Here is a 13,041-nt window from a genome sequence, read left to right on the forward strand (position 1 = left end):
GTATGTATGTATGTATGTATGTATGTATGTATGTATGTATGTATGTATGTATGTATGTATGTATGTATGTATGTAACAGAAAGATGTTGAGCACATTAGTCAACTAATGGAATTGCAGAGAACCTATGCCCTATGCAAAATTCTGATACTCATCATTAAGTAACATGTACAAAAATACAGTATCGATTTTTATACGGACCAAATAAGTATAGCCGTTAAATTAATAATTATTTTCAAGAACATTGACTAAAAGAGAAATCATGGTGTACGTAGGTGCTTAAAATGTAACGTTTATTTAATAAAATTTACAAGGACTACTGTGCTGCGCGTTGCTGATGACGACACACGGGCCGTGCTGGACCTTCACGGAGCTCTCGCTGCGCCAGTCGCACTCGATGGGCACAAACTGGCCCTTCCGCATCACGGTCTTGGGCTTGGTGATGCCGTAGCAGGCGTGCTGGAAGACGCTCCTCGAGATGGGCAGGCACTGCTCGTAGATCTCCACGATGTCCGCGTGCATGCTGTCCACGGAGAAGTCCTGGCCGCAGCGCAGCTTCTGGTGGATGTGCAGTTTGCTGCGTCGCGAGAACTGGGTGCGACACCTCCGGCAGTGCAGTTCCTTTAGCGGCGAGCTGGTCTGGTCCCTTGCGATGGAATTGACTGGGGTGGAGAGCTCGTGGAGCCGCTGGAACTGACCCATGATGTTGTTCAGGATGAGGAAGTTCTTGTTGGGCAGCTGCTGGAGGGTTTCGCTGATATGGTAGGGCACCACATACAGCTCCTTGGTGGTCTTGCACTGCTGCAGTCCGTAGAGGTTGACGCGCATGTTTGGCGGGAAGTAGCCGTTGCACTCTCGGAAGTGCTTCAGGTAGGCGGAACGCAGGCTGGCAAGCTCCGACTCGCTGGTGGAGCAGCCGGAAGTGGTGGTCAGTCCCTCATCCTCTTGCAGCTGCAGGGGTAGCACGAAGAAGGACGAGTCCGCCGACTGACCCTCTGCATCCATCCGAATCCTCTTCACCTGAACCTTCAACCTGGTGATGCTGCACTCTGACATTCCGTACTCGCTGCTGCAGTTGAGGTAGTTTTCGATCCTCTGCATCAGCATCTCGTAGACCACGCCCACGGATTCGTCTACGTCGTAGTGGTGGTCCACCCTCAGCGAGCCGCTCTGGAAGATCAGCACCTGGTCCATGGCGTTCACATAGCAGGCCAGATTGAACTCCACGGCCACGGTGTTGTTCTGGAACATCCAGCGGAGAAGCTCGGGGATCCCTCTTGCACAGGTCTCCCCCATGAAGTGTTCCAGCTTGTCCTTGGAGCTCTCGTCGCAGAAGAAGAAGGTCTCGATCTGGCGGGCCTCGATAATGTCCAGGACGGCCTGCTGCTGCTTTGTGAGCTGGAGGCCCTGTGAAGCTTCTCCTCCGCGCAGCCAATGCTGGGAGGGCGGCTCATCTGCGTCGATGGAGCTGTAGCAGGTGGCACATTCGTGTAACTGGCCCTGGGAAAACCACTGGTGGTGGAAGGTCTGCGTGGTCTGCTCGTTGGTGAACACGAAGCTGGAGATGGGCTCGTCGAACATGATTGGGATAAGGGACTCTGGTTTGAGAACGGAAGATGAAGTGATGGTGGATATAGCTCTGTGGCAGTATTGACCGATGGATGATTACTCTTTGAACTTGCTCCAGAAGCACTGAGATGTGTCTGTGACAGGATTAAGTTGCTGACTGATGTGCTTGTCTTTGTCGACCGACTTATATACAAATTGAAGTTAGAGGGTACCAGGTAGTCTGCGCTTTTACCTGGGACAGGTATGTACATATACCCCTCGGTGGGATAACATCTGCTTTTGGATTTACCTTACCCCTGATCTATTTATGGTTCTTTAAGGGCTTTCATAATGTTTATCAGGGTTGATTAGGGAATCTCGAATTTTGTTTGTTATTGGTGCAATATTTCAAAACCAGGCAAATTATGGTAATTCCGCCAAATTAGTAATCCCATAATACAGTAGAGAGCAATAAACCAGTTTATGACAGTGACATATGCGACAAAGCCTGCTGTGATTAATTTGTTACAGAAAAATATAGAGACCAGTCCTATTGCCCCGGATATAGAAGTATTCGAATAAGAATGTGTCAAACTTAGTCGTTTAAAATAACTCACTTAGGTAAAGCTTTCTGCCTTTCAAATTAGTTCTCTGCATATATTAGTTCTCTGCATACTCGTTAATTTTAATTAGTTAAAGCTGCCTCGGAAAAAGGCATCTTCAACTCACTAAAGTGACCGGAGGCAAAAAGATCAACCAATAGAGAGAGAGTGAGTAAACAAACTGCGCCACCACCGCGTGCAATTTGCAGCAGTCAAACGCAGGGCGCACCGTACGGTGGAGCCCATCCACACCCACACCAACCGTTTTGCGCCATGGCATCGTGGCCGTTGCCTCCGCTGTAAAACCAAGTGCACAATGGCCAGTGGAGGAAGAGGACACTGGACAATGGCCACCTCGTGGCAAGTGACGCGACAATGGCGACGGCGATGTCCTGGATCCACAGGATCTGGGCTCTGGAGCCAGTTCCACTGCAGTCGCTTAATTTCCGTTTCCGCTTTTCACGCTTCATTGTCCGCTTTGGCTTAGCTTTTGGTTTTGGTTTGGGTTTCGGGTGTGGTTTCCTCCTCACAGAGTTTTCCGCACTCAGTGCTATTTAAAGCCTCTTCCTAGTGAAATATGCTTGCACATTAACAATGGCAATAAGAAGGTGCTTCACGCGAAAGTGAGCAATAATTATTTAACCGAGTTTTAGTTGTTCCCTGGTCGTTTATCTAGCTTTCGTTGCTCTGAGCTTGCAATGCAGATTTCGGTTGATATATTATAGGCTGGCAATCATAAAGACCATTTTTTTATCCTAATCATGGAGGAATAATGGCAATGGACAGAGAATTAAAAGGAATATATTGCATGCCATTTTCATTACAAATAAATGTTAGTTTTCCTTTTAAGGCTAGTGTATTTTGCTCAAATATCACAAAACAATTGCCAATTAGTTTCGTTTGGAACTAATTTGTTTTTAATGCTCTTTTACTGCCGGATTGCATTTAATGGAAATTGCACTCCATGGAATTCAGTAAACAACCATTTTAAGGTTGAAAGTGCAAAACAGAAGGTTTATAGGGTCTACGAATATTGTAATATTTTCGTAAATTATCGAAATAATTACTTGTTTCTTTGTCCTGTAGTTTTTTAAAAGAAGCTGTACAGTTGTCAAAAGTTTTCTTTGGATGTATATATGAAAATACGACATTTTAAAGTTCTAAGAGCACCCTATAAATCTGTCTTGTACTTTGTTGCGCATTGTCAACTTTTCAGCTTTTATTTGCCTTCCTATTTTTCTATTTTGTGTGTATTTTTGCAGCTTGGGCATTTGGCTGGCATGTAAACAGTGCCACAGAGCAGCGAGGACAAAAACTTAATTAAGTCTGATGCAGAACGAGAAGCTGCCGGCTGAGTTGGTGGCCAAAATGCAGTGAGCCGGGAGGAAGTATGGCAAAATGGATTGCCACAGGTAAATAAAAATTTCCGCAAAGTGGCAACCGGAGTGATGAGTGGCGAGTGGTGACTTCAACTGACACCAATGCCATCGCAGTGGGGCAGACAACCATCCGCAGCCATCAGGCTAGCACTCAAAATCAAATCAAAGACCGACTGTAAAAATGTTGTTTGCCCTGCAAAGTGTGAAACCGAAAGCGAAATGACAGTCGAGCATTCAACCGGACACCCGGATGCACATGGTATAAATGACGGAGTCCACATGCACTCGCATGTGCATCTATTCCGTTCACAAATATCGACCCGAACTCACACCATGCGTATCCGGGTCATACAAAATTCAACCTGCAGCCTGGCGGCTGCATCCCCATGCTTCCATACTCGCTCCTCGTCCAGTGAAAGCCTTCTGGGCACGCTGCTTAAAAGCTCAGGCATGGGTCGTCTAATGGATGCGCCAGGACACCTGGCTGGCCCCGAGTTTGAGGTCCTGGCGACTCCTGGCAAATCCTGCAAAATTGAGCAGGTTGAAATCTGTGCATTCCCCTACGCCATCTCCATCGCAGTGTGTTGACATTTTGCGAGATTTACTCATCTTTTTTATCTTGCCCAGCTCCGTTTTAGAGCTCACTGCGGACAGGATCTGAATCAAGTGTCCTGTACACATATTGAGCTTTTGATAGTTTGCTTTCTTCCCAACACTTTCACACACTTTCACAGAAGGAGAGACAAATTCGTGTGGCTATGCCATGAATAATGCTAATTGAGTCATAAACTGTTGAACCAAATTTCTGGAATATTTGAATTGAGTATTCGTCTTGGTCAGTTTCATTTTATCTATTTGTTTGGAAACGAAATTCTAGCTAACGTTTTAAAGTACAGTTTTAAGTAACTTGCTAACAGAAGCAACCTTTAGAAATGGTTTAAAATACTATTTTAAAGTTTCATTTCATAGAAATACTGTGTAGATGCTATAACTATGCTATAACAGAAACTTGGTGAAGGAAAACTTTTATGACATTTTTGAAGGCTGGAATTTCAAACTTCTGTTTATAGTAAAAGCATACTATCGCGGCCCTTTCTTAAGCTTGGTGCAGAAAAAGGCTTTCCATATTTTAAGTAACCATACTTAAAGATATCATACTTAACCCGAATAAATTCGATTTCTTAAACTACATGCAGAAGAGAGTCCCTACATTTTCGAGAGGTTTTTCTTAAAATTTCTTAAAAAGACTGTGATTAAAAACACTCCACTGGTTCTGAACAGTAATTATTCTAGCGTTTAACCTCAGCGAACAGTTCCCATTTTACGTTGTCCCATTTCAATTTCATATCATTTTTTTTAGCGAAAACTTTTCCACTTTATTCAGAGCGGGCCTATAAGGGAAATGCGAGGGCAAGCAAAGTGTAACTCGGTTGCAATTTATGTTAAAATTCGCATATTCATGCAGCCAACAAAAAACCAAAAAAAGAAGCGCGGAGCTCACTTCAAGTGTCTGGCTGTGATGAAAATTGCCATAAAAACTTTGGCTGTCTCAATGGCAAAAGTCGTCAACAGCGTCGTCGTCGCCAGCATGGTCGTCGTCCTTTAGACTCCTTCGTCCTTTTGGCCAGAAATTCCCACAGACGGCGCACAGACGGAGGTAAAGTGGCCGGGGAAGGTGCGGAATAGGGCTAAATCTGTGGGCGGCTCTGGGGATTTGAGGTGTCGACTGGGCCACAATTTGTCAGCAAGTTCTGCTAACAACTAAATTCCACGCTTGGTTTGAGTGCAATTGCATCGCCGCGCCAGCTGCATACAAATTATGCAAATTCGCCCGCCCTTCCCCACTTGCCCCACTTGCCTTTCACTTTCTAGCTGACTGGGTGCAAGGTCAACATATTTATGCCCTTTCATTCCCCATTGCATCGGCTGAGCCAGCATCGCCCGTTGAGACAGCAATTAAAATGCTTTAGAACCCTGTTGGCTGCCAGTCAAAGATTGAGTCACTCGTAGTCATCATCCTTGTTTGACAGCTGCTGGATGTCATTAGATGGATACCGATGAGATGCCACTTGTGGGATCGCATTCACTACGAAAATGCCGTTCACAACTCTTTGGCGCACTCGAGAGCTTTGTAAGCAAATCGGGTGGGTGGATTTGAGGCAAGTACTCAGCGAAAAAGTGCACCCAACAAGAAATCGTTAGAACTCAGCTTTGAAATATAAGGAAATATTTTCTCAAATTATAACCAGTCAAGAAACACTCAATAAGACCAAGTGAGTTGGTTGCGAGTTGGGATTTTTAATAGTATCTTTATTAATAGTGTCTATTAATAGTATATTCTTATTATATTTACACAGTAAGATGATTTAAGAATTTCATTGTTTAAAGATGTAAAAGTCAGCTTAAAATGCAATTCTACAGAATTTGAACTATATGCTTCACTTTTCCAAGGGAGCTATATATCTGACCCTCGTTATTGAAACACTATTTGCAACTTGTGCTTGCATCTCATTTTCTGCATAATTTGCAGTCTTTGTAAACGAAATGAAATCTGGTGTTGACCTTGTTTTCTCGCCACATGCTTGGCTAATTAATTATGCAACATTTTGGGTAGGAGCAGGTTGCGGAGGCATATGGCTAGATGGTATGTGCTGGATTTATATTTAATTTATTGCATTTAATTGAAATGCATTTCGTATGAGTTGCTGTGCATCTGCCAGAGCGTTTTCATTGTTTTCTGTGTGTTGCTTAGCTGATAAAGTTGTCTGCACTTATGGCTGGGTGTTAAATTATTTGGCAGATGGTTGTTTTCATGCATGTTTCATACCTGATGCATTTGCAGAGCTTCTGCCACAGCTGTGTGCCTCTTTAAGCGAAACTCTGGACTCTAAGAATTTCTTTAATATTTGCACAAGCTGTTGTTCCAACTTGTTTCTTCTTTCTGGCACCAACAAATTTGAATCATTCATTTTCAGTCACGTTGAACATCTTGTCTTAGCTTTCGCCCATCTTTTTTGTCTTCATCATCATTTTAGCTCATTGTAAATCACTTTAGCTGCTCGTTTGAATTTTATTCGCATAAAAAATCCATTGATTACTTTATCTCGAGTTGCTTTTCATTTGCTCACAGTTTTTGAGCATCGTAGCTTCTTCATCCGGTTTCCGACTTCCTCTTCTGCGAGCTTTCAGCGCGATGCATTTCTTAATAAATCTTTAATCCTTCTAAGATTCGGCTTCCAATTTACCTGTGCTGCCTTTCATTTCATTCATTTAGTCTACTCTCGAGTTTTTAGCCGCCTTTTTGTGTGCTTTATTCGCTCATTAAATTGGAAAATTCGATCAATCGTAAAATTCATTTACGATTTGCACGCTCAGCAGCTGGACAGATGATGGTGAATCAGATTGGAATTGTTTGAATTTAAATTCGATTGATGCCGCTGCCTTCGGTATTCGCTGTCATTTGCACCTTTTACGATATCTTTAAATTGGCACAATTTCTCATTAAGCGCATTCTGTTTGCATTTAATTTTATGCATTGTTGTATATTAAATATATTGACCTACTCTGCTACATGCTCTGTAAAAACAAAATTGTAAAAAAATGAAAATTACTGAAAAGAACTGTAATGCTCTGTAAATCAACAAACTTTTATTGTAAATTGACACACATCATAGTTGAAGGGAAGTTTAAATATTAGGAGAAACCGTTTTTAAGACTAAGCGTGACTGTAAAAGGCTTACCAATTTGTGTTTCATAAATCACTTGCTTAGATCAGCTTTCGCTAATCATCTTTCACTTCAGGCTAACACATTCATTAATTAACTTTAGCTCTTTCACTAGTGAATATCATGGCAATGCTACTGCTGCAAGCATTCCGTATCCGCAATCAATTAAATTTCCCCTGGACAAGGCTCGTTTAATTCAGCATTAAGCCACTTGATGACTTTTGACCAGTCCACAGACCTGGTAACTGGCAACTGGCAACTGGGTGATTGGGTGACTGGGTGACTGGATGACAGGTGCTTAAGCCAAGTGCCCAGAATCAGCGTCACCCTGACTATCACTAGAATCAAGATGAACTCGCACACGCAGCCATCTCTCAAAATCACAGTTCAAATTGCAGATTGCAAATTAAAACGACGACACGTAAATGGCTTGATAATACTTTCTTTAAGCCGGAAGGGTGAGATTCCTGTGGGCAGTGATGGCGAACTCATTGCTTTTTGGCTCTAACACCATTTTTAAAGCCTACTATTTCGGGGCAGACTGCTATTTGGGCTGCAACTTTAATGGAAATTAATTATTTGCATGTACAGATGAAGTCCATTTATAAGTGATGATACAGTTTGAACTCGCAAGTTATTTTAGAGAAGAAGTACGAATCCACATTAAGGGTAGCAAAGTTGTCATCACTGTCTGTGGACAAAGAACGAGTCTGCCAACACCAACACGGCATTAAGCTGAATGGCGGTTCGCTTTTATTTACTTTCTGCGTAATTTCATAATTTATGCATAATAAAATGGGAGTTGGGCGCGCCTCCACTGTTCCACTGTACCGGAAGTTGGTGCCCCACTGTACCCCTCGCGTCCCCCTTTCCCCACCGCCACCATGTTGGCTGCCATCCAACTGACATTTTTCATAACTGCTGTGGGATTGGGCCGGGCTTACATTTTTCTGGCATTTTTTCCAGCGCCCTCGTTTCTGTCTCGCTTTGCCGTTTACTAATTTAACATTTCAGCGTCCAATTAACATTTTAAGCCAAAAAGCTTTGGGGAGTTGCACGCAGTAAAAGGAAAATGCTAGTGGAAAAGCGGGTGGGGGTGTGCCTTTCTAGGGTAGAAAAATGTTGATTATGAAATTTTTCAAATTACCGAATTTATTGAGGTGGGGCATCAAACGCCAATTTGCGCCAGATTGATTAGATAGGAATTTCATTTCGAAAAATATTTCATTGTGTCTATAGATTCTGGTGAGTTTATCTAAAATGTTAAATTGGAGTAAAGCACAAATTTAACAAGCTGAAAGTATGCAAACTAATTTCAATTTTTTTAATAGTTTTGACTGAATTGTTTTACAACTTTGTAACTTCTGACTTGCAGTTGAGCATATATGTATGTTTGAATTTTTGAATAATTTAATGTGAAGTTCAGGCAGGGCACTTATGCTTTATCTCAATTTGGCAAATTAGCCAGACTTTTAGAGTTTTCTTCATTAGTAAATACTTCAGGGTTTTGAGAGTATGCTAGAGTTTGGCACTCCCTATTTAGTTTGCTATACCTGGAAAACCAGTTTGTGTGAACTGAAAATGGTAGAGCTTGCGTCGTCCAAAAAAGGGGAGGCACAAATGCCAATAAGCCTCTTGGCACAACTGAGTGGTAAATAGAAAATTATGAGTGCTGAAAATTGAGTGTGTGTCTGTGGAGGCCGCCAACCGAAGCGGTGCGCAACTCCTGCTGCAATTTGCTGCACGTTTCCTGGTTATTTTTTATGCCACTGGCATCAGCGTGCACTTAGGATTCCTGTTTTTAATGCAAATGCATTCCAGTGACTCTGGCACATATGCAACGTGATGTGGAAATCCATTCACCGGGGAATGTCTGCTGCCTTAGCTGCATTCCAAGATATAATAGAAATGCATTTTTATTTTACGCAATTTTTCCGAATAATTTCCTGCTGTGCTGCTGCTCATTAAAATTGAAATGATGTTTTTTGTTTTTATCCAGCAGCTCTTCAGTCGCTCTGTGTGTTTTGCAGCCCTTTGTCGTTTGTGTTTCGCAGTCGTCCTGGATGGCAAAAAGTTCCAGTTGCCAGCGTGTTAATTTGTGCGTAAACGTTGCACTAACGAAGCGGAAGCTTTTGGCCCCACGAATAATAGAGGGTTAAGAGGCTCGGGGGTTTTTCGGGGGCAAAGGTCCTGTTGGGATAGAGCGCGTAATTGAAATGGCATTTAAATGTTTCGGGGGACCTGTGTGACGGCGACGAGCGTGCATTTTCCATGCGAGGGGATGTCATTCAAAATTATGGCGGTTGATTAAAGGATGGGCGGGGTGGGGAGCTACAGCGCGGGGGCTTGACGGATGCATTCCCGTGTCAAAGGTCACCGGAGTTTCGGAGCCATTAAAACGATGCCTGAGCACTTGCAGCTTTGCACTACAACTTACCTTGAAGACTTTTGACTGATAAAAAAGTTCTTAGGAGACCTAAAAAAAATTAAAAAAAAAACAATGTTTATAAGCACTGGATTTACATGTATACGAATTTTTAGAATTGCATAAGCCCATTTGGCTTAAGCACATATTAAAATTAATCTGATCTTTTCAGTAGCAGATTTCAATTAAAGTGTTACGCTAACTTCCCCCTTTTTAGTTAGAGGTTTAATATTTACAAGGGTTTGGCTTTAATCGATGTAAAAATACAGTTTACTTTAAGCATCAGTGACTCTTTCAGTTCAATTGATAAATTAAGTAAATAACTTCACTGAAATCTATTTTAAAATGTATATTTTGTTTAATTGAGCGCATCCTTTCTAAATTTCTCGAATAACCGATTAGTTGGCTTTAAATTGCATTTTTGAAATTGCCAACTCATTTTGCGTGTTTCAGGTTTCATCTGCAGGCATGGCATCCACCGCAAAACCAATTACAATCTAGTGGGCAAATTGTGTCGAACTTCACTCTTCAATCTTGCACCACGTGTGGAGCACGACCCCAATTTTCCGGAGACCACAAACTTTTCGACACTGTCCACTGGGACTGGCTTGCCTCCGCGTTGCAGGAGTTCCATTAGAAAGTTCCTACCACACATATCAATTACACAAGTTTTAGTTAGTCGGCGTCGCCATCACCATTGCCTTGGTTCTTGGTCGTGCAATCATCCTGTAATTGCACGGAGAATGGCAACCTCAGAAGCTGAGAATCTCCAGAGTGTCTCGAAGTTGTTAGCCGGCGTCTTTGGAGCGGCCAAGTTAAATGGAAATTTGCATTTCACTGGATAGAGGAGTCATAACTTGAGGAGTCATAACTTGGGAAGGGAGTCATAACAAAACATTTCCGTTTGAAGCCATTTCCTTCAAGTTCCACTCGTTTTATACCCTTTCTAAGTGTGCTACAATAGTTCCGAAGAAAAAAAACTTTTTCCTTTGAATGCAAAATGAAGAACATTCTGAAACGAAGAACAATTCATTCATTGAATAAAAGCATAGATATTAAGATAATACAATTGGAATTAATTGTTTATTTACTCCTTATAAGTTTAGTAAGGGCAATTAATAGGTCCACAAAATAAGTTTGCATTAGCTGTTGTTTGGTGTATTTTTTGTCTTGACATTTCATTGCGTCAACAAATTTCCTTATTGTCATTCCACTTCCCTTACAAATAATTTCCATGTTTCGTTCAATTTGCCGACTTAAATGCGAAAACATTGTTGTCTTACCAGTAAAAGCAGCAAGAAGGCATCCGGCGAAAGAATTTCATAAAAAACCTGAACACAATTTGGATTCCACGGTTATGGGCAGATTGGTGGTTAAATAATTGCGCAATAATGTTGGTTTCCTATTTTCTACGTCGATATTAAATGCATTCGTAGTTTTCGTTGATACTGTGGTTTCCCTTGGGTGGAGTTTCAAAAGTTTTTAATGGTTGTACATATCAAAAGGTTGCCAAGGTCAGCCAAATGTTTCAGAAACAGTTTTCGCACGTGGAAAAACATTAAGACAACTAGCAGTAATTCTGCAATTGGGATTTGTTGTGAAGTCTTCCCAGGTGTATTCTGAATTGGCCTAACTTTGGTATGTCAGAAAATGAATAATTAAATTGCAGAAAAGTCATGGAAGTATTCTGAATGCTGGCTTGTTTATTATTTATTAAAAAGATATAGGGTAAGCTGTAACATTCGTCATTATTCGACTTTATAATTACTTGGTTTAATGAATGGCAAATGCTATATACCAAATGTTCTACAACTATGTTAAAGCCGGAGCTGAATGCTTTCATTGGGTCACTCCACTTACCACCAACATCCTCCAGAGAATTTTCGATACTGCTATCGAACCAGTTGCCCTGAGGAGGACCATTTGCCCGGGCGAGGACCTTAAGGATAATTCTGTATACGGCCAGTGCCGACAACAACAGCGAAATGCATTTACGGCGTAATCCAATCACGGCAATAATGAAATGGTAAGTGCAGACACAGGAGTCGTGGGCGGAGGTGGGCGGCCAAAGTGGACCATTCCCAGTTGGAGTTGCATTCGATGGCCGGAAGCAGCCAGCTGGCCAGACAAAGCTCATCCAGCCGAAAATGCAACAGATCCTGCGAGAAAGGCTCGCACTACTTTCTGGGTCACGTTTTGCACTTTGTAAGGATTTTTCCCAGAGCACAACACTGAAGGAAAAAGGGGCTTTAATATTCATAGTGTTTTATTAAAATTCAGATTATGGAAAATAGGCCCTAAATACTTTGGAATATAAAAAGGAAAATAGAAAGAATTCTGAACATATGAAATCTAATATAATTGAGGCATTTTCTTCAGTGCTGTTAACTGAGATTTTTAAAAGCTCACGTTTCAGATTGCATGCTATTGCGGAGTTCCAGCCGTTTTGACCAGCGATATCCAATGTAAACTCCAATGCCCACGATGGCTCCCTCTTGGCCCTGTCTGACTTTGATTTCGAGGCTCTTGCCCCTGACACTGACATCCTTGGAGAGGTTCGTATTGGTTTGTTCGGTTACATCGATCAATGGAAAACCAGGACTGGTCCATAATCAAAGAGTTAACTGCAAACCGCAATTTCCACAATTATACTTCAATTGAATTTGGGCTAACCGCAGGATTGCGATGGCCAGGCGCTCAAGACACGCAAACTAATCAACTAATTAAACCAAATTTCTGCCGCATGCAGTTCACCCCTTTTTAGCACATAACTCAAATGGCTTGACTTTAAGTGACACAACATTCTGTGGAAAAGTAAACGAAGTGAAATCCCAGCGGAAAGTCAGGGATTTAAAGGCCAACGAAGGCGAGGCTTTGCGAAGACAGCAGTAATAATGATACAGATGCCAAGGAGGAAAGTAAAATAAACCAAGCATGGCAAACACGGAAAATTCTCACAAATTTGCACTCGAAAAGTTGCTAAGCAGTCGATTCGTTTTCCCCATCTCATGGCTTGCCCAAATCCCCCAACAAACAGCTCAAAGCTCAAACGTTCTTGCCATTTATTTATTTTTTCCTTTCAATGAATTGCTTTTCCATATTTGAGTTAACATTTGCACTCCTCACCTTTCGCCTGCATTCTGCAGGTACGGCATCCCAGCCCTACGGATATTTCAGAAACCATTCCGACCCAACTCTTTATGCCGGCGCGCTGAAACGCATAAATCAATGGGGAAAAGCAAGCCGGGAAAGTGGCAGAAAGCCAAGTTCCTAAACTTGATTTAATGGCGCTGCAGCGAGCAGAGTACAATATATTGGCAGGTTGTTCTCCAAAGTGCGCTGGCTTAAAAGCTCTTAACTCGAC

At 42.1% G+C, this 13,041-nt stretch overlaps 1 protein-coding gene across 1 annotated transcript; it reads right to left on the bottom strand.

Annotated features, from left to right (window-relative positions):
* Window positions 1–270: 270 nt before the first annotated feature.
* Window positions 271–1,852, bottom strand: LOC6546433 (protein terminus). Its single transcript, XM_001972801.3, has one exon. It carries the CDS (start codon window positions 1,577–1,579, stop codon window positions 296–298), a length of 1,284 nt encoding a protein of 427 aa, XP_001972837.1. The 5' UTR covers window positions 1,580–1,852; the 3' UTR covers window positions 271–295.
* Window positions 1,853–13,041: the final 11,189 nt, after the last annotated feature.

This window comes from Drosophila erecta, unplaced genomic scaffold (assembly GCF_003286155.1).
Source record: "Drosophila erecta strain 14021-0224.00,06,07 unplaced genomic scaffold, DereRS2 tig00000021-arrow-pilon, whole genome shotgun sequence".
Taxonomy (NCBI): domain Eukaryota; kingdom Metazoa; phylum Arthropoda; class Insecta; order Diptera; family Drosophilidae; genus Drosophila; species Drosophila erecta.

Excerpts from the sequence above, each read along its gene's own strand:
- LOC6546433 (XM_001972801.3), bottom strand. The coding sequence starts at position 1,579 with ATGTTCGACGAGCCCATCTCCAGCTTCGTGTTCACCAACGAGCAGACC.